The sequence below is a fragment of the Cryptomeria japonica genome, chromosome 11 (genome assembly GCF_030272615.1).
Source record: "Cryptomeria japonica chromosome 11, Sugi_1.0, whole genome shotgun sequence".
NCBI lineage: Eukaryota > Viridiplantae > Streptophyta > Pinopsida > Cupressales > Cupressaceae > Cryptomeria > Cryptomeria japonica.
In genome coordinates this window covers 496,026,117-496,048,847 of record NC_081415.1, presented here as the reverse complement: position 1 = coordinate 496,048,847, position 22,731 = coordinate 496,026,117, and the positions used below count along the sequence as shown (strand labels likewise).

Genomic DNA, 22,731 nt, shown 5'->3' with positions numbered 1-22,731 from the left:
ACAAATTGTTGTGTGAGTTGAGTACTTGGTAGGTGTGTTGTTTGACACCTTGAACAAACAAAACAACTTGATTTGGACATAGTAGTTGTGGGTGAGAGAAGGTTATCACCTAGTTTGTTTTCTGGCTCTGCATCAAAACATAGAGCAATTAGAGTCAAATAGCGGTTACACAAATAATCCATAACTTTATGATCTCATGAAATAAACACCATGAATTTCTCCACATTTTTTTATTTCCAATAAACTTTCAGAAGTCGGTCTTTACAAAATTTGATTGGTAAGCTGAAAAGAATTTCTCAAGCCTTAAAGATAAATCTGAAAGGTTTAGATTCCCAAGTATACCACACTACATTGCAAGTAAAATTGGAAGAAAAAATGGAATGGCAAAATTTGGTTTCTTGGCGAAACCTCATAAATGAGCATCCACAAAAGTGGCAATTTCTCGAAGATCAAATTAGTTTAGTTACTCTTTTGAACTCTGAAGGCTAAAACCTTGAACAGGAGGCATGAGATTTGGACCACTTTTATCTCGTGAATAATCCATGCTTTTGCTATCTGAACCCAAGCTGTCAATATCTTCCTCTGCAATATGTTCTGAGTCATCTTTTAATTGTGTGTTCTTCTCTTGCACTTTTGGCACTGTAGCATCATGTCCATTAGGGGATTTACCTCCAACAACACCTTTGTAAATGGACAATGCTTGTGCCATCATACTCGCAGGATTGGCAACATTACTTGGAAGCAGCATTGTTGTTCCCTTCAATGAGTCATAACAATATTAACAAATGTAAAGCATGCTACCAGATGTTATCTACTAACTTTCTAACTGGTTTAGCAATTAAAAATAAGAGACACTATAAATTGTTTTATTACATTTTTTTTTCATAAATTTCAATACCAATTGTTCCACACTAAAAAATTCTATCTATAAACTTTCTATTAATTTATTTAATTAGTTTCGGTCTTTTAGGTGCATTAAAAACATACCTCCTTTGCAATCTTACTGAATGCCTGAATATATTGTTCAGCAATCCTCAGACTCGCAGCCTGCTCAGAACATTACCAAGTAAATTTAATCCCAGTTGACACCCAAAACTCAGTGCTTAAAGAACAGACCATTAACAACCACCAAATTTCATTTACGTAAGTAAAGACTCAAAAACAAGCTACGAGAAAGAGACTATAATACCTGGAGATCTAAAGACATCACTTTTCAGTGTTTAAAAGCAGTATAACAGTTATCTCTTACCGACAAACAAAATACTAATTAGGTAGCTTTTCGTATCTATCATTCTAAAAGCTGTTGATAATTGGCATGCTTTGTGAAAGCTTCTACCAATCAAGAGAGTGTGACATCTACACACTACCTATTAACCCAACAGTTAAATCGAACAATAAAATTCACTTAGACACTAACCTCTACTCCACCATTTGATTGAATAGATTCTGAAAGCATTCTAATTCCCTTTGCTGTTGCATTAGATCTAGCTATTATAGCCTTTGCTGTAGCATCAGCTCTAGCTACTATAGCTTCAGCTTTACCTGCACATTTGCAAAAGAACCCCAATTTATATTACAACTGAGCAACCTACAGCCATTTCTCTCTGAATAGCAATTGAATTCTGCAGCCGCAATAGGATATTAAAATTCAGGCATGAATATAATATGACTGTAGATTAGGACATAAACATAGTGCAAATGATATTCCCAATTTTTTCAAGTAACTTAGATGCAGCATAGACTTCACAATCTAAAATCGAGTTAATGACATACATTGAAGTCATGTCAAACATGATTCATATAAATCTCAAATAGACTTCAGGAACTTTTCACATTTCAGAACCCCAAACAAGGGTCGTCCAGAGCATCCAATAAGAAGTGAACATACTAAAATTTTAAAAAAAATGCCTATTCTAAATTCAGAATGTATGTCTACATAAGTAATCTGATTATAGTAGCAAAATCAACTATCTGACTATTGGCGTCCAACTGAAAACTGTCATTTACTGTTACCTTCCTAGTTATAAGCTCGCTTATGATTAATTAAAATACTCAAAAGATTTTTGCCCTACAGACTGCACAAGATTCAGTGTTCCCATAATGTTCTTACTTCTTACAGATTCACATCGATGCATGGATAACTTTATTACAAAAAAGAACATTATTGTGCATCAACCGAAAATAATATTATTTTTCCTTGTGGGAATTCAGTATATAGTGGTTTCTATAAGGTGTATCCCCGTATTCATAATTGAGAATGCATCCAAACTGCATGTTTGCCTCACATCCACCATAAAGTGATATTTGTACAACCTAACTGGTACAGACATAGCCTATAACCAAGTTAGTCCCTTATTAGCTTTCTGAGAGAATACCTCATGTGCTTTCTCAGTATGTAAAGCTAGCAATAAATCACAAGAACGTGAAAATATTGTACACCATCGCACGGGTCACTTAATTCACTTTCTGAAATAAAAATATACAATTCTAATTTTCTCTGATGTAGAATTCACAAATCTAAATATTAGCAATGATAACCGTACAAAAGAAGTTACAACAAATCTCTCACTGGTTCGCTAAGAGTCATTCTTCTCAATTAATTGTCACAGCTCACTCAGAAATATCATGTTCACAGGTATATATGCAATTTTATATAATGTTCATCTTCAACAGTGTAAAAAGTATTGAAAAATTTCTGAATTTACTTCATCATACCAGCCTTGTTGCAGAAGTCAAGAAAAATCTACACAAACAAAAAATGACATCTAAGTACTGTCTATGGATTATCAGTTTATCAACATCATGCAAATCTATTTAAGCAGAAACAGAGCTCTTACTCATTACTTAAAAGAAGGGCACGGCACAAACTGAAAACCTTATAGAACAAGATAAACAAAGATGCACAACACTGATATGAATGAGTTCGGTGATTTTATTAAGGAAAAGAAGAATAAAAGGCAATTGGCCACAATATTATAAAGCTACTTAGTAATCAAATATGAAATATCCAGTCTAGTTCAAAACCATACAATTTTACGTTCAAACAGAGAACTCGCACAAGGTAAACAGACTGTAAGGACAACAATATCAGAAACGGAACACAGCATAATTGTCAAAACTTAACATGTGTCAATATATTATGATGACATACAACCAGAGTTCCGTGACTCGCGGCGAGTCACGCGAGTCACGCGAGTCAGCGGGCCAGGTGACCCCTGCCGGGTCACGGTGACCCTGACCCGGGCTCGGACGGGTCAGGGGGCTTGACTCGCGTGACTCGCCGAGTCAGCGAGTCACTCCTTGACTCGCCGAGTCCGAGGGTCGTGACCCGGCAGGTATAAATTAATATGATTAATATAATAATATTATTAATACAATTAATGTCAATACTTCGCTGTGATGAAGATGATGTGAGCTTTCTCAAAACTTCTAGTTCCATGATAGGATTAAATTAATTTCCTGGTTGTCGATGTTATATGCATATAGTTGAAATATGTAAGAATGACTTTCATAATAAAAGGCTTAACATTTAACGTGACTGTTGGAGATCTTTCTGCAACGTCTGATTGTAATCATGCTTCTTTACTAGCATATTTAGTTTTAGCAGAAGCAATGGATTATTAATCTATTACCTTAACGTGAATGGTGCCTTTTTTTATATTGATCATATAGTTTCTCTTAATGGTTCATCAGCTATGTACCAAAAACATCCCCCTTTAAATGTTTATGAAGTACACACATTTATGGTTCTGTTTCAGAGTTCTATTTAACTGGAATGAAGTAAGAGTCAACATTGGAGATGGTTATACTTGACAGTGAAATGGGTGCCAATATATTATTATCATCATTTAGACATTTTGAACTTTCCTGGTGAGTAAAGCTGAAGGTAAGTTTTAGTCAAAGGAATCACCGTCCAAATCAAGTAACTTGATCTGATATGTAGATTTTGCTCAGGGATGATAAGGCTTTTCACTTATGGGGTCTACTGTTTCTAGTTCTGAGAGGTTATTCAGGGATCAAGAATATATTATTTTTCATTATCAGTCCATTTTGTGTTATTTTACCATCAGATATGGAGTTAAAAGTTCAGTGATTGCTATGAGTTTCCAGTCATATTTTATGCTGCAGAATGTTGGTGTGCTAGCAGTACTAGTTGGTTTAGTGCAGGGTGGAATAGAATTTTTAACATAGATATATTGAAACTGTAATTGGTTAGCATGGCCCCACCCTTGTTGGTTGGAGGGAATTGTAGCTACTCTGCAGGAATATAGTAGGTATTAAATGAGGGCACCTGAACTTCCATGCACAGAGCATGCTTATGCCCGATTCATGCAACTTAGGCTTAAGAATTTCTTGGCTTTGTTGGAACACTTGCTTTATTTTGTTGTTTCTAATAGCTAGTATGTGATGATTGAAATTTTTATTATAAAAACCAAAAATTAAGGTCTTGTTTTGGGTGGAGTAAAGAAACCTTCAGCTACAATTTACATTTCTACGCATGTGATGGATGTATGTTTATGTATGTGATCAAATTAGCTTCTATTTGATGATGTTATAGTGTCTTTAAGCTTAATTCAATAATGGGTGTATGAAACAAATTTTAAATCATTAAAAATCTCTAAATTTCAAGGGTTTTCTTATTTTGCCGAGTCGTTGCCGAGTCATTGCCGAGTCCGAGCCGAGTCACGAGCCGAGTCAGCCTTGCCGAGTCAGAGCCGAGTCCGAGTCTGGGAATTTGCATACAACCCTTGCCAAGACAGAATGAAAATATATGAAGATACTAGAAAATGTTGTGACCAATAAAAAGTCACATAAGCCCTGAGTGAATGAATCAATGTAATACTAATGGGTTCACTTAGTGTTAGATACAGATATCTTGATATATATTATTTATGAGGAGGATCTAGTGTAAATTTAATATGGAATCACCAATGAATTGCTTTAGTCTTTCATATTTAGGGCCCACAAAGTGACAACAGATGTGGGAAAGTTAGGCATTTGATTAGACATTAAATGTAGAAGCATAAAAACGCTATTAAAGTGACAGCAAACAGGATGATTATATGAAAGAATTACGATCTAAGATATGGCTTTCAATGTACAATCAGTTCTAAGATCTCTATGCAAATCAATACAAGCAATCCATTAACAAGACAGAAGAAATTGCAAGTCATGCATATTTTTGCATATTGTAAATTGTTAAATTAACTTATAATTATTTATGTAGCGATTATGTGTCTACATTGCTTTTGTAGTAGTGAAAATCTCCTCTAATGACTTGGAAAATTGTGTATACACCTTGTGATTTATTGCTAGCCGTAGCCATATTGGGACAGTTGTTTCAAACTGGAACGTATCCAGCCGTATCCATAATGGGAGTCTTGAAAAATGACCGTATCTGTATCCGTATTTGTATCTGTATCCGTGTCCGTGCAACTTTGGAGTAAGGAGATTCAGGGAAACAATGACTGTGTGGAAGTCTAGTGGTTGTGACTTGTAGATTACAATGTAAGGCAACATAGAGTTGATATGCCCCATCCACTAAACTTCTACTTGCCGCCCAAAATGAAAGTTAAATGGTGTGTTGGTTGCATGGGACAGTTGTTTCAAACTTCTCTTGCAAAGACTGCTCAATGATAGCAAATATGCAGGTTGTGAGCCTTATAGAAGCTTGGTTGTCGACACAGAGAAACCCTTCAAAAGAGGTATGAATAAGGCATTATTAAAGCCCTAAAATAAAACAATTTGCAAACCCAGAGAACACCACGAAAGCAATGGACAATTCACAAAAGATAAAGGTTTGCACGAAGTACAGTAAATCACGGCCAAATAGAACCCGCAAAAAGAGATTTATTCATTGTCTTTGGATCTTGTGCATCATTCAAAGACTTCTATTCTTCTCACATGAGAAGATTCCATGCACCTATTTGCAGTTCTCCTTCCATGAGGAAGAAATATTGTTTGACATTAAGGGATCACATTCTATGATCTTTTTCAAACATCACTCAGTGTTGCAGGTTCTATTATCCTATTGTGTTTATTGTTTCGTGCTTTCAGATTCCTGGCTTACTCCAACAATACCATAGATGGCTTTTCCTATAAATGGTTTTTTGTGGACTCTCCTCTTTTTAAATCTTCTCTTTCACATCCGCTCAACTCCATGAACATGCAAAATCATTGTATGTATTTACATTCCAACAAAAACTGGTCCAGATTGAATATATCCTTTTATAGAGTTGCCATAATGCTCATGTTGGAGATGTTGAAAGTTACTTGAAAACCTTTGATAATCTGATTGGAAAGATGCCAAGAGTTGCATCAGGTGATGCATCTACAAACAATGTTGAGCATCATGGTTGTTTATCTCATGGAAAGAGCAAAAATTGTTATATGTTTTTATCAAGAGGTCCCTCCAAGGCAAGCCTTTCAAGTGGAGGAGTTACTCTAAAATTTCAGAATTTTCTATTGCATATTTTTGGAAATATTGTGGTTTTTCCATTATCCCTATTTGGGGATATTACATGAACTATGTATAGGTATTTGTAAAAATTGTAGATGTTTATCTTGCCACCAGTATAATATTTACAACTTTTGACAACTCCTCTATAAAATCATAAAGCATTTGCAATGTTGTCCAACGTATACGAAAGAAAAAACCCCTAAGAATTAACTGCAAACCCATATAGGTTAATAGCTCAAGTTTTTTCATATTGATTTACATTTGGAGTTAGTTTTTTTTCTTTCTTGGATATATGAAGCTTTTCTTTCTTGGATACATGAAGCAACGCAGCCATGATGAAGGCATATTAATACATTGCCCAATATGTCCAAGTTTATGCCTTCAAGTGTTCATTACCATTGCAGAAGGCAAAGCAGTTAGCTATTGATGAGATCAAGGTGCTTAGCCAACACTTCAACTTTTATGTTATTCGGTGTCCGTTTTAACATAAACAAAGTGAGGACAACTTATGCAAACACAAGATAGAAGAATTGGACATTCACATTAACAAAGGGTATTCAAACACAAGTATGGAAGGTGCCTCTATGGGTTAGAAATGTTACTGCATTTTATTTTCTATTTTGGTAAGAGTCTTTCTCTTGTCTTTATGCTTTGACTACTTGCTGTCCCTACTTTGTTGGATCTGTTAAGTTTGATCAGATTTATATATAGGTAATTTTAAATTAAGAATGATATAGTCTGCTGTATGTTATAATATTGATTGCACTTATTTATTATTTCAACTTTGCCTTTAATCTGAGTTGTTGCAGATTACAGTGTAAACCGTAATTCTCATACAAGTAATATTACCTCTACGGCTGTACGTAATTCACATACAAGTCAATCTGCACGGCTGTCTCTATATCGACTGTGATGGAAAGTCGATCTGCAATGTATATTCATCGAACTTCTGCATCTATCGACGGCAAGTTATTTATACACAAAGGTCGATCCACAAAGGAGTCACGACTCCTTGTGGAACCGACATGATTCCTCAAGGAGTCGTCACTCCTATGTGGAGTCATGCCGACAGCCATCAACAAATGCTTAACCCACAATAATCTCGTCGGGTTCTAATAAACACATGATCGTCAATCAAACCGACAGTGAAATATGACTATTTACTAATAATCGGAAACGTGTCAAAAATGAAATTACATAATTAATATTATGAATAATTAGTAACACAAGGTTGTTACTAATTATTCATAATATTGATTATAATATTAATCATAATATTAACCGATTAATAATTAAATAGTTACATAAATATACATCTATATGTGATCAGAATAATAAGGATAGATATACAGATAAATACAAGACAAATGTCTAAGGCCGTAAGGCCAATTAGACATTTGGTTTATCCGACCGATGCTATCTATTTTAACAAGATCAACACACATCTTTCTTGAACCAAAACAGTGCTCCCTTTTGGCTAAAATATGAAATTTCACAATGAAATTCCAATTGTTTTCTCCTTACTGTTTTGAATATTTAAGGTCCTGTTGAGTCTTGACAGTCACCTTTGCTAAGAATATACCAAAGATGACTCCAAATATGGTAAGAAAGAAATGAAACCTTCACTGTTTCTTGCTGTTTTTACTGCAAATTACCACTGTTTACACTATAATCTCTGAAAATTGAACTAAATGAATTAAACCCTTTGAAAAGATAAGAGACTATTTTAAGCAGATGAAACCTGCTATTATTTTAGGGTAACAAACTAGTGTTATTTTGAGACAATTCTACCATGAATCGACAGCCTTTTGTCAGTAAAATTCTGTTGTTTGTGGAGGAATGCAAACTGATTCTTGGAAGGGAGAAGACTGCCCCTGCTTGACAAGATAAAAGTTGCTGTTTTTTCTTCCCAATCTCAACACAAATCTCTTGAAACCCTAGCCACCAACAAATGTTGTCTTACAATGCTTAGAAGGTATAAAATCAATTGCTAAAGGACCACAATCCATCATTTTGACAAGATGAAACTCTGTAAATGCAGTCTTTTTGAGTTTCTCAAAAAATTTATATATTCAATTGGGTACACGAGGGTCTTGTTGGGTACGCCCAAGGTACAGCCTGGGCACTCAGATTCCCTGTGGGTCCTTTTCTGAAGGACCCACAGGGAACCTGGGTGCCCAAGCAGAACCTTGGGTGTACGCAGGGACAAACCTAAACGGCATCAATACTAGGAGTGGACCCACATGGGTACCCGGGTCAAATTAGAAGGATCTAGTAACATAGCCATTATTTCTTCCTTGATCATATTTACCTTGCAAAAGTTTAGAAGAGAAGACTAGGATGGGATAAGTTTTAGCAAATTGACTGGGACAGACCACGATTAACTTGGCACTGATACAATATTGAAGATTATCTAAAAAAAATGGGCACTTTTGTGATGTCTTCACACATCGCCCCACTGCAAATGGGGAACCCCACTATTTGCTTGTTAGCGTAGGTGTTTTTGCTTAGTTGTTTAGCTTGGCGACAGTTTTTACCTTTGCTTGTGAGAAGGGTATGTCTTGTCAGTCCAGGATAAGGTGAGAATTGAGTAATCCGTGAAATGTCTTAAGGGTTCAATGTCTTGTCATTAGGATGTGATCAAGTCAAGAACTCAACTTTTGAGTCAGGTATTTGTGAACAAACATAAGGCAGAGGATTTATAGAAAAGGTGTCAAAATTGTCAAATGTTGTCTTTGAGCGAGAAAAGTTGTCATTATTGAAAAATGTTGTCGTAGTTATCAAATTGCAAAAGGATGTTGCGAGGTTGTCAAGTAAGTCATCATGAGGATTGATGTTTGAAAAATACTAAGTGTTGAGAGTAATCCATGAAATGTTTAAGGATGAGATGTTTTGACAAGGAAAACCCCTTGTCAATATCGGAAAATCTAATCTTGACATGTTAGGAAATAAGGGGGATTTTTTTGTGAACGCCTTGTCTAAGTGTGGAATTTTGCAATCGGAGTTCAAGTCCTTTACTGCATGAGGAATGCATCCTTGGTCTTCATTAAATTGTCTTTGTAAAGCATAAGGATAGCATCACCTTGTCCTTGAGGACTCCTCACATCCGCCTTGCATTGTGTCCTTGCTTACCTAGGAATTGTGCTTAAGTTTAATCCTTAACACCACCTAGAAAGCGCCTTGCATTTTGTCCCTCCACACTATGAAATAGCACCCTTACTTTGTCCTTGTGAGGCTTGGAAACCCACTCTTAGATTTGTCCTTGACATAGGTGGATTTGCGCCCTTCAAGTTGTCCTTGGTAAACATGGATTCCCGCCTAGCATATTGTCTGCATATCACATGAAATTGTGTCCTTCACCTTGTCCATGAGCACTTGTCCTTGACACCACCTTAATGCTACCCTACCTTGTCCTCTCATCACATGAAAACCCAGCCTGCATTAGTCCATGATACCTCCTGAAATCCGCTCTTGTTTTATCCTTTTGCATCATGGATCAGCGCTCTCATCTTATCCTTTAAGGCACCTCTAATGCGCCCAAGGGTTGTCCATGACAAGAATAAAATCCCACTCATCCTAGTCCCTAACACCCTTCAAAAGGCACTCAACATGAGTCCACGTTCACCTTGAAATCCCGCCTTGAATTCTGTCCTCATACCCTGAAAATCCTGCCCAAGGAAAAAGAGCATTAGGTCGACCTAATTAGGAATGAAAACCCTTAAAATTGCATTCAAACAAAATCCTAAAGGGCAGACCTAAAAGTAAGAAACATCAGACCTAAAAGAATTTTCAAAAAATCCTAAAATGCAGGTCTGAGATTCGCATAGCAGAGCAGAAGTAAATGATTTGCAAGTAGTGAATGCTGTTGGAAACATGAGTGCTCAACATTTCATTTATACCCCCTCAAGCAAGGTAAAAATCATGAATTATGACCAACCGACCTGTTTCGAGTTAAGGATAAAGGGTGCATTAACAACACAGCCTACTTGTATTAGTCCTTGTGCACATGAAATCACTGCCTAGCTTTGTACTTAAATGCACCTAGGATCCGCCCAGCATTGTCCTTAAGGGGCCCCTAAATGCACTTGTCACATGTCCTTAAAGCCTCCTCAAACACACTCAAGGAGATCAAATGCCTAAGTCGGTCCTCTTCGAGGGAAAATCAAAATTTAAAGTGCTTGTCACATGTCCTTAAAGCCCCCTCAAACGCACTCAGGGAGATCAAATGCCTAAGTCGGTCCTCTTCGAGGGAAAATCAAAATTTTAAAAGGCAAAATCAATGATTATTAAGCTGAGCCGGCCTTGGGGAGATTGCAATTCATTTGGTTTCAAACACTTAAATGACTAAGTCGGCCTAATGTTGAAACTGAAAATTTGAAATTGAGAAATGATATAAATGGAGGATCAAATCATTCATTAAAGCATCAATCCAATTTGATTCAAGGCAAATAATAGTGGAGCAGAGCTGAGCAAATCATCACCAGCAGACGTGAGAAACTTTTCATCAATTACCTTACAAATTGAGACATTTTTATCAGCTTATAGGGAAAAATTGTGGATCAGACATTGAGGCGAACTTGTCAAGGCTGATTTGGAGCAATTAGCAGCCCTAATGCAAATTAAGCAGACCTGATTGAAGGCGAATTTTCATCTAGGGCATCCTGATTTGAAGTGAATCTTGTCTACAATTTGATTAGCATCATCATTTCCAAACATAGAAGAGTTATGTAATGTCCCCTTCCTTGTGATGTTGCATTCAGTGGTCCATTGGCCTATTCCGGAGACCCGTAGGCTATGTGGAAAGATGAATTAAGGGTTCCCATGTTCCTTGGAGTTCTGACCAGACTTGTCGGGGGTGGAATGTGAACTTACTATTTTTAGTAAGTTAGGGTTTGGCTGTCAGGATGGTACAGAGTTGCTAAGCTCGCCAAGCTTTTTCTCTGGTTGCGAAGATAACGATTTTTGGAGCATTATTTCATGACTTACTATTTTTAGTAAGTAGCAGTTTGGGGTACTCTATTTTTGGCAGTCTTGGATTTGGTCTTGTCCCAGCACAATTCAGTGATCCTCATTGTTCAGCCTCATCTGGATTCCGTTAATAATCAGTACTGGAACTATAAGCAATTTAATTAAATATTATTCCTTATCCTAAGGTTATTATTTAATTATTTTATCACTTATTGATGTTATGGGAAATTGTGCAAAATATAATATTTTTCCTAAGTCATGTTTGGGCGATTTATTTGGAGAATTAAGGGAGACTTCATTCTTTATATTTTAAAGAAATTTTAATGTCAAAAATCGTGGCCCCTCTCCTTGGCGCGATTTTGACTTGGGAAAGTGGGCGCCACTTTGGGTCCACCATGAAATGAAATGCAATTGGAATGAGGCGAAATTGGGAGGCAATTTCATTTGAATTTCAAATTGGAAAAGCTATATAAACAGAGGTTGGGCTCCTCATTTGGTATCCAGAGAAAATATATCGTTATGCTGTCGGAATGACTCTAGACATTCTTCGAGGGTGAATACCTCCTAGATCCTTCCTTCCGGTTTCGAGTGTGAGACATCACTCCTAGCTGTGGTGTGTAGTTGTGAGCTTCTTGGTGATTTTTGGGTGTGTTGGTGAAGATTTGTGTATGCTGCTGATTTTTTTGGTATTGCTGGTGTGTGTCGGCTGAAAGTGTATTTCGCTCGTAGCTGCCTGTGTGTTGAATGCATCATTCTGGGTGAGGGCTCGTTGGAAGCGTACCGGAGAGACGATAAGTCTCCTATATTAAAATGGCATTTGGAGAACTCTCCAATTTTTAGTTGCACATCGAACTTTTCAGCAAAAACGTCATTTTCAGAATTGCATTGGGATGCGTGCCTTGCTGTTGGTGCTCTTCATTTGCAGTTTCGAGGTATTGTTTTGTTTGCTTATGTCATATGCTTCATTTGCTTCTGATTTGGCATGATTCTATGGGGTTTTGAGTGAGTTACAAGCAATTTAGTGGGTTTCGGGATGGCTGGTTCTGCGTTTTCCTTGTATTTGATTTCAGAACAGCAAGTAGTATTATTGGTTAGAATGTGTTAGTGAATTCATAAGATATGTACTTCACTCTATCTCCTTTCACATTTCTATCATTGTAAGAATTGCTTCAGTAGTACTAACCAATTCATTATATGTTGTATTTCCCGCTGAACAAGTGGAAGAGGATGGCTTAGCCGCCTGTATGTTTGTAATTCAGTTTTGTCCTCCCATTGAGCAAGTGGTTGAGTGATATTGTCCTCCCGCTGAGATATGTGGTTGAGTGATAGTTTCATTTAAAAGTCCTCCCGCTGCATAAGCGGTAGAGTGATTTGGTTCTATTATGCTTTGTTGCCTTGGCTGGTTTACCGCCAAGTTTGTGTTCTTCATCCCACTGAAAAGTGGAAGGGACTGGCTTGCCGCCCAGTTTTGTAATTGCATTGTAATTTCCAGTGGATTAGAAAGCTAACAAACCCCTTGTCACCATATGCTCTCACCTTCCCACATTGGGCTCTTGGTGATTAGAAAGTGGAAGGGTTACCTTTCAGCACCATTTGGTTTTCATTTCCTAAGTGTTGTGTTGAATGTAATTGTGGAAAAATTTCAAAAAAAATAAGTGGGAATTTTACAAGTTATATCTAGATTTGAAAGGGGTTTTAATACTTGATTGATGAAGGATTTATGTCATTTTTATTTATGAGATTGAGTTCATTTTATTACTATTACATGCTTCTTGATTCACAATGTTTCCTTTTTAAGGTTTGAGGCCAGCAATGAGGTGTATGGAGCGTGGAATGAAGGATTCAACATTTGCAAGGACAAGATCTACAAATTCAAGGCAAGGAAGATGGACTCAACAAGGTGTATACATTCAAGGATGCGGATGAAAAATTTAACAACATGAAGGCTCAACACCATGAGGAAGTCAAGATTCACACTTTATCAAAGGAACATAATAATACAAAGAAGGAAAACTACATGAGAGTTGCAATTGTGTTAAGGGTTTCACAACCTCAACAATCAGGATACGACTTGGAGGATAACATTGCTCTTCAAGAGAGATTTCATGATGACCTTTGACTTCCTTTGGAAATCCAAGATAAAGGTCAAGGGTATCCAGAATTTCATGGAAATGATGGTGAAACATGGATAACATGCACTACAACTACAAGGAAATCAATCACATCAAGGACATGTTCCACAATTCAAGAACTACACCAAGGGAAGACAAATTCATGACATGATGAAGATGAAAGCGGGATAGGGACTATTGAAGGAGAATTCCCAAACATGAGAATGAAATGCAAAACATCACAAGGAAGACCATATATGAAGATGAAAAGTGAAATGTGATCAAAGATGAATGATAGTTTCAGAGAAGTTTAGAAAAAATTAAAGATTTGATTGTCATGATGATGCAATTTGGGAATATGAACCATCACAATCAATCAAAGCTTGGAAATGTTGAGTATCAAGAGATATCTATGTTGAGGTGGCACTTACTCATCATCAACTAATCAGAAGATGCCACATTGACACGTCCAAGTTTAATGAACCGGACTCATCCTACGAGGAGGACAAGTATACATGTGGAACGCACCAAGTTCAATGTACCTAACCTCATTTTTCATTGGTCCACATTCAAAGAGGGACATGTTTCCAAGATGTTGTAATTTTCTCATTGGTCAATAAGGTGTTAGTGGTACTCAACCCTAATTAGGGTTTGTGTTGAATTATCTTGGTCATTGATTTGAAATCAATCCTGGCCCTTCATTTGTAATTAGGAGCATAATATAAGGCTCGGTCTTCTCATTTGTAAAGGTTAACAGTTAATAGAAGCAAGAATAGATTTAGAGTAGAGTAGGAGACCTGGAATTGTTGCCAAGGCTATGTTGGAATAAACATATGATGTCACTAAAGATGTGGTGGATTTTGTGTCTTGTTTCAACATGTTGCATAGCTTTTACTTCTCAAGTTTTAGATTTGTTTACATGGAATTGATTAATTGAATGGAAAATATTATTGTTGATTAATGGCGAAGCTCATATGTTCATACCATTTGGAATTTGTTGATTGCAAGTTGCAGTGCATGTTAGACCGAACTATATTGAAAGCTCAACTTCAATTGCTCTATGTTCATTGTTCATGGTGTTGATGTGCATAAGTGATATGAAAATCATTTGCTTACCCTTAGGAGATTGCACCATCTTTTTAGTTGTTTCCTCGTGGCGAAGCAAAACTTGGTTTGGTTTCATCAAGTCAGCAATCATTTCTTGCATTGTTAGGTCCTAAATTAGATTTCGTTAACCTTTTATCCTTTTGTTTTTTTACTTTTCAAATTAGTAAGTGTTCCACGTTCCAACAAAACGTAAGTCCCTTTGTGTTAACCAGCATATCACATCAATACACTGACTCTATCCACAATTTAAAGTCGATTCTTCACATTGTAAACATTGGGGTGGCCTTATTTGATCACAAAGTATAGCATTTGAGGTTTCCTTGTTCAAGAGAGGATAGAATACTTTGTATTTTATTGTGTTCGAGGTGTCCTATAAATCACGTCAACAAGTACCAACATGTTAGTTTGTGAATAACCCATATATGTAGCCCAATACGAAAGCTGAATGTGTGTCATGGGAAAAGTGATCCAACAACATTGAATTTAAGTCAAACAGAAAAGATAATTCTGCATAAAGCTTCCTTCTAAACCAAGGAAAGAGAATGATTAGAAAGCAATTTAACTTAACTAAAACTTGTTAACTTCAAATTCTAGTTCTTTGCAACATAAATAGCCAACTTTTTGAGTATATAATTACAAGCTTGATGCAAATAATAATTACAATAGCCCATTGTAATAATAACCCCACCACTTTCACCTAGAGAATGACAATATTGTATTGTCAATAAGCAGAAGCAACCCCATAATGCAAAATCAAAGAATCGTCAGCAAATGATAGATTTGATATGTCATTCTTATCTGTTCATGTTTTAAAGAAAACATAAGAGAGAAGTTTTGCAATAAAAAACATTCCCATTATCCTTCTGTTTTTTAAGAACAATCTAAATACCAAAGTCAACAATATTAAATCAGATTACCTTGTGCTTCCAGTATAGCTGCGGTTTTCTTTCCATCTGCAATATTGATATTTGCTTGGCATATTCCTGTTAAGATAAAGTAAGCATGTTTTTATAGGGAATTTGATTAATACTTTTTTGCTTATAGACAAACAATGCAGAATATAAGTTAAATGTTTATATTTAGAACCAGGATTTTATATACCAAACAATGCCATCTCTAAACTCAACTGACAACCTAGACCAAGATTTAACCAGCTGTCTACTAAATCAAATCCAAGGATACTCACAGCCCGTACAAGATATAAAGCATTAAATAATGCCTTACTAAACTTTTTCCACTTGGTACCCAAATCTAATCTACTAGCTACATTTTATTATATGCCTCTTGGAATCCAAGTGAAAAGATGGGATTCGGGGCATTTAAATAACTTGCATATTCTAGCCCTCTGTGGCATCAAACAAGTAGATTTAATCTTTATTTCTAATAAAAGTAAAATAAATAATTATTTGTAGTGATTGACTGGCCTTCAGACTCCAGAACTTGGGCTCTCTTTTTACGTTCTGCCTCTGCCTGCATCTCCATGGCTGCCTTTACACCTAGTGGTGGAGATATGTCCCCTGCAGATTAATGATGCATAGATTAATAATCTTGACGAGTAGAATATCGGGTAGCTCATATAACTTTCACAATCAAGAAGTCATGTAAAGTTCCTAGGTAGGAATAAAAGAATCCCTTACTTATCTCATATCTTAAACACTTTAAACCCCAGTCACTTGCAGCTTCATTGATAGATCTCTGCAAAGGAATAACAAGCCATGATTTTTATATTCAATCTTGGAATAACAAGCCACTTGTAGATCTCAGTGCATAAGAATTGATTCACTGAAATGTATGGTGATAGAAACAGGTGTCACTTTTAGATCTTATAAATGACTAAAATAAGCATAAATTGTTTCTCTATCAAAGCAAACATTAAAATATCTGAGCATAACACTTCAAATTTGACATGGATGCAGAAAACAAACTCTCAAGTCATCCTACAGATCAAGAAATTAAAGACATAACTGGGATATAAAACATTTTGAGACTTCAATAAAAATAAACAATTCCAGATAAGATCAGTGCACACAAATAAATTTTGGCTAGTGATACAAAAAGGGTAGTTAATTAACTCTTTTAAATACATCAGATGGCAAAAGTGTGTTTCACAGTAAAGAATCTTAATTAATTACTTTTGTAATCTCATATCTAACCCTAGCACAAAGGTAACTCTAATTGATTACAAGAATATTTATATCCTATACAAGTGTATAGAAGAAATAAAGTGGTGTTAATCCAAGTTTTGTGGATGACAGGATGGGGTTGGGGATGATAATAAAACTACACATAAAAATTAATATGTGAATTTTTAAAATACAAATAAATTAAATATATCTAAAAATAAATTAAACAAACTAAAACAAGATGAAGTTTTCAAAACTTCAGCATTTAAATATATCCACTAAAAATACAAACAAATGCCCATACAAAGAATATGACTCTTGAGGCTTCTCTACATTTGAAAGGAAGCGTGTAGGTGCCTATGCCAATTTCAGCCTGATACAGTTTCAATTATGATGTCAGTGAACTTATCTGAATGTAAGTTTGCCTAGACACATTGAAGACATTGTTAACCAAAAAATATATTGCATTTGAATGATTCATATATTTCCTGCAGAAAGGATAGGCCAAGTTTCTTTAGCTGGCATTTAAATAAAACTTTACCACCACCAGTAAGATGAGATCACAATCTTGCTTTCCATTCAACAGGTCCCCAACTTCCATTTATGAGTGTGCTATTTATTCCTTCCTTCTCCTACAAGCGACGCCCTCCACTCCACATTCTTTCTATTGTATGGTAACATGGATCCTAAGAAGTAGATGTTTATCATTTTGTTTGTGAATAAATTTTGGTTCAACTGGACTTTGTCTGAGGAAAGAGTCTTCCCAATTCCCATGCAAATGGATGAGAATCGCATAAGGCAAATTCCAGCAGGTGAGTGCTCTCAATTTACCATAGTTAAATTGGAAGTTTCCCTGCTCTCCTCTTGACTCAACTGAGAAGGCTTGAGATCAGTCAAAACAACCCAAAGGGTATCCTTCCAAATTTTCTTTTGCTGTTTACAAGGTGCTACAAGCATGGGAGGACACCCCAACCAAAACATCCTGATACAAAAAATTGGGTCAAACCCTATGGGACCAGAAGGCTCATTGTGTTCTAAACTCATTGGTGTGTTGACAAGGGATTAGGGGTTGGAGTTTATAATGTCTTAGTGGGTTACGATGCAAAAGGAGCTCTGATGATGTCTAAGCAGAATCTAGAATGGTATTGAACATCTCCATGAATTTTTGGGATAAGTTGCAAACCTCAGAATGACCTAGAAGACTCATTTTAGCGAACTCACCAATTTGTATAGATGGCAAATCCACCATATACCACAGTGAACACTCCCAAACTACAGTGAATGCACAATCACCCTGTAGCAAAAACAGCAATTTTACCAAAACATAGAATGTTCAATATGAAGTGTTTTTGCCATTTAGTTTTCCAATTTGTTGTTTGATATTCCTTTTTTCATAGATGGGAGGTTAGCAGAATAAAATATATTGTTTGCCCATGAAGAGCGTGGGGTTAACTCTCATTTGCATGGTGATTTTTGTCCATCACTTCACTGAACTAATGAAGTTGAAGGTCTATTCAAGGTGATAGTTGCATTGTAGATGTTTAAGGAGTTTCAGAAATGTTGTGGTAATTCTTTGATGTCATAGTGGCGCTGTTTATATCTGTAATCAACCTTTGCATAGCGGAATGGGGAGTGAACTTTCTATCCGAGGCTAGAAATTTTCACATGAAAATTAGGTTCTCTTCAAGTAATTTCATGTTTATAGTTATACATGTAATGCTTTTTTGCCATCTATTTTCTCAGTTCGTTAAAATGATATATGTTGTTTCCTTAATATACACCTATGTTGTTTTGACAAACATTAGAGGTGATTTGTACAATGAATTGAGGATTTTATTGTTGAGATCAATTTTTTAAGTATCAATTTCTAATGGCCGTTTGAGGAATATCTTCCATATTTACAAATAAAGTGATATTAGAACTGTTGTATCCTTTGAAAAAGTTGTTTTGCAGGGTTTGCAAGTATATGTCATCTGCAAAATTGGGTGGAGACAAGTTTGATATATCTTGAGCTTGAAATTGGAAAAAGGGTCGTTGAAGAACAAGGACGGCAAGGGAAGATCATGTAGAAGTGAGGTCCTGGAAACTTTAAGAGGATGTTGCATAAATTCCTAGTGTAGAGGACGTCTATGGATTGGAAAGCATGATGTTGATTCTAATCTTTAAATTGAAAATTATAAAAAAAACGTGGGCAAAAGGGAACCAAAAAGAGGAGAGATGGAATAAGGTGAGTTTTCTAAAGGGAAGATCCTCAAGACTGCAGCAAAATCAGCATTCAGCCCTATGATGGAGAGATTGGTGCAGAGAAGCTTGATCAATGTATGTCCCAAATGGATGTATGTTTCAGCCTTCATCAAATATTCCCTCACAAACAAATATCTTTTGCAAGGTTGAAGCTCTCCAAGCATGCTCTTACATTGCACACTCGTTGGAAATCCAAAAAATGCCACCAGTTGTGAAGTGGGAAGAAGGGGCTTGTTGTGACCTTTTCAGACATAACCCCATTGCAAAGGGGGACCCCCTCTTTCCTACTTTCGTGTCTTGTTAGTTTAGGGTTTGGGCAGTAACTGGCAATTTTGAGCTTCTAGTGTTCGAGTCTCAAGTTTTGAAATGTGATCATGCCTAATTGCTATTAGGGTATAGAATTTTGTATAGGATTGAGCACGTAGATGTTACATGTTTAGGTGATCCTAAACTTTGTCTAAGTGTAGACCTTTTGAGCATGAACGAGTTTTAAACATTCAAGTCGGTGATATTTTTGTGCCCAAATGTTAAAAGGTCTTTTAGGAGTTGTTTTCTCGCTCCTAAGAGGTTATCTAAGTTAAATTTGCACTTTATCTTGATAGAATTCATTTTGTCTCGCTCAAATTTTGGTGAATTTGACCAATTCCCCGTTTTATTGAAGATTTGGAGAGTGTAGTTGATTTTGAGTGGAAAAATCATCAAATTCCTGATGAAAATCTATGTTCTACTAGTCAAAAGGTCAAAATTCCTAATGGGAGTTGCTTTTCCCCCCATATTTCCAATGACCCATGATTTTCTGGTGCAAGAGCACCTAGGCTCTTGGAATGCCTTGTGAAGGTTTTCTAGGTGCAATGTTTTGTTTTGGTGTTTTCTCACATTCAATAAGGTCCAAGGGACCACATGTTCTCATTCCACTATTTTGTAAGGCACTTGAATGCCAACTATGTCAGGAAGACCTATAAGGTCCTAAAGAGGTCGATTATAGTCAAATTATCCAGATGTGGGTGATGTCCCCATCCAAATGATAAGTCTATAGCACTGAACAACTAAAATAAGCTCCTTGTATTATCTTTAAAGATAACTTACAATTCATTAAGCAGCAATGAATAATTGTAGACATGAAGATATCTACCAATATAAGATTAGAAGACCATTCAACATATAGTGGCATTCCTTAATTATATAACAATCATATCGATAATATAAGAAGGCAGAACATATATATTATTATTGACATCAAAGAATGATAACTTGAACAGAATGAATGTGAGGGACACCTAAAAGTGGGTGGAGTATTCATAGGAGTTAATTATGTAGTGCGAAGTTTAGAGGAAATCTGTATTATCGAAGAGACCCAGTTTGATATTCTATAAGATATCAATATTTAGCAAGTCGATTGGCTATAGGTGAAAGCCATATTTCTGAAGACAAGTATGTTCCATTACAGATTCTAGTAAGCCTATAGTATTATTTGATACAAATATAACTATTGGGAATAGACATTGAGGAACCAATATTAAGTAATTGAGGAGCCGAACATATTGAGTGTTTGTTATAATTATTCGGATGATGAGATATATGTGTCACTATGGTGAGACCGATACACATAGTAAGAATGGGAAATACGATTTCTTCATGCAACCAACGAATATTAGAATTAATTCCGCTAATGAACAACCCCTTCAAAAAAGATGCATGTGGCGGCAATGCCAGAATCACAGATATTGCAACTATAAATACATTCACCATAATATCAGCGATTACTTTAAATACCTTAATGATAAACAACGATTAGAGACAATTAGGCAACAGATATGAGAAGGAGACTAATCGGCATCCTTGGAATAATAAATCAATTGGTATGAAATGACACGTTGAGAAGGAGACATGTCTTATCGACATGAAAGGATGTAACTTCTCCCTCTTGAAAGGTATATTAGGGAATTGATCCAAAAAACACATCTTCGGAGAGGAATATCGAACAGCAGTCGGCAAAACATATCTTCAGAAAATAGCAATATCAATATCATCAATTATCGATCATGGAGGGGTATTAATAGTCTGCAAGACATCCAGATCAGATCAAAACTGTTAATAAGTTCCAGACAGTAATATATTGGGACTTGGTGGTATGGGACTTGGTGGTATGAACGGGAATGTGCTTAATATTTATAGCCTGATAATATTTGTTATGCAGGATTTAAATGTAATATTTAAGAGTAATACTAATATAAATTATATTTCATGCTTAACTTCACATACAGGGGCAGACCAGATCCGACGCTTGTCAGATCTGTCTGCCACTACAGGTACTAGGTAGAATAATAATTAGTATTTTAGTAAATGGCAGTGCTAGTAATTTATATTATTGAAAATATAATTTGATTTATTTATATATATATGTAAGGGTTGATCAGTCAAATAGTTATTTATAAAGAATTACTCTGCAGTAAAACATAAAGTGTAATACTATCTGAATATACATATATATATAGAAATAGTAATTTGAATGAACAAAATAAATATGAAACTATGAGTCGGATTGAATTATCAAATCAATATCAGGAAAAGATTATGTTATCACTGATTTGATTCATGTTAAGAATGAATTGTCTCCTACTCAAGTTAGTTTACAAGTCAAAATATATAGAAATAGAATAATCATGGTTAAACCAGGCCTAAACTTAGTAGGGGACATTAGAATGTGACCCAAAACATGGGGAAATGATGTAATCAGTGTTTTTGAGTCATTTTTGGTTGGTTTGTAGGGTCCTTGCAGAATTTGGAATCCATTTCAAGTAAATTGTAAAAGTTGTCATAGTTGCTTGACAACTTTTCAAGTTTTTAAGCAAAAATTTTGAATTCTAATGGCTAACCACCTTGAATAGTGGTTAGAACCATTGAAATTGCTGGGAAACATTTAAATATGCCTCAAGGAGGTCGAGGCATGGGTTGGCATGTAAGTTTGGTGAAGATTTTCAATAGACATATAACTGTTTCTGCACTTTTCTGAGAAATTCACGGTTGCAGCGTTTAATACTTTTCTATCTTTGTTTTTCTTAGAATAAAACACCCATGGTTGGATAGGGGAAGGAGTTTTCTTTGTTTGGGTGGCAGTCTGAGGCGTTTACATCAAATTTTGAGGGTAATACACTCACTTTTCTGAAAACAGCCCGTGAACCCTCTTGACCTAGGGTTTTGACAGAGATTATGCAATAACTCCCATGTCCACCGTGGGAAAATTCTCATTCTTGGTGGAATGCTAGGTTTTCAAGTCCTTTTCAAGATAAAAGTGGTTGCAGAGCAGTATGTGGTGACTAGGAGGAGTTATGTGATGCCCTAGGCCTAGCATCTCAATGTGACAGGACTAGGAAATGAGACTGTGAATGCTGATTGAGTTGCTTGGTAAAAATTGAGGGGTTTGGGTACTGGTAACCTCTGAAACTATTGGTTTGGGAATGAATACAAAGTGTTCCAACCATTGGTCAAGTCGAGAAGCAAGTCTTTGAGGCACTCCCTTTGTAAAGGTGTCCTAATTGCCCTCAAAAACAGTGAGGGCAGCGAGCTTTTGACTTGTTTGATCCAAAGCAACCCTAGACAAATTAAAGATATGTTGTGTAAGCCTCAAAAAGGAATCCTAAACAGGTTTCATTTTGTGCTCAAGACCATTGGATGAAAAGTTTTGCCCAAAACCCCAAAAACAGGGCTAGTAGACCTA

General features: G+C 36.0%; 1 protein-coding gene across 1 annotated transcript in view; it reads right to left on the bottom strand.

Moving 5' to 3' along the window:
- Positions 1 to 202: 202 nt before the first annotated feature.
- The window catches only part of LOC131068317 (uncharacterized), a 77,731-nt gene continuing 55,202 nt past the window's right edge, over positions 203 to 22,731 (bottom strand). Inside the window, exons 4-9 of the mRNA XM_058003485.2 lie at positions 16,284 to 16,341; positions 16,071 to 16,163; positions 15,564 to 15,629; positions 1,418 to 1,542; positions 988 to 1,047; positions 203 to 757 (exon numbers count right to left, since the gene is read on the bottom strand). Coding sequence (XP_057859468.1) covers positions 464 to 757; positions 988 to 1,047; positions 1,418 to 1,542; positions 15,564 to 15,629; positions 16,071 to 16,163; positions 16,284 to 16,341 — 696 coding nt within the window. The 3' untranslated portion in view covers positions 203 to 463. The remainder of the gene's footprint in view (positions 758 to 987; positions 1,048 to 1,417; positions 1,543 to 15,563; positions 15,630 to 16,070; positions 16,164 to 16,283; positions 16,342 to 22,731) is intronic.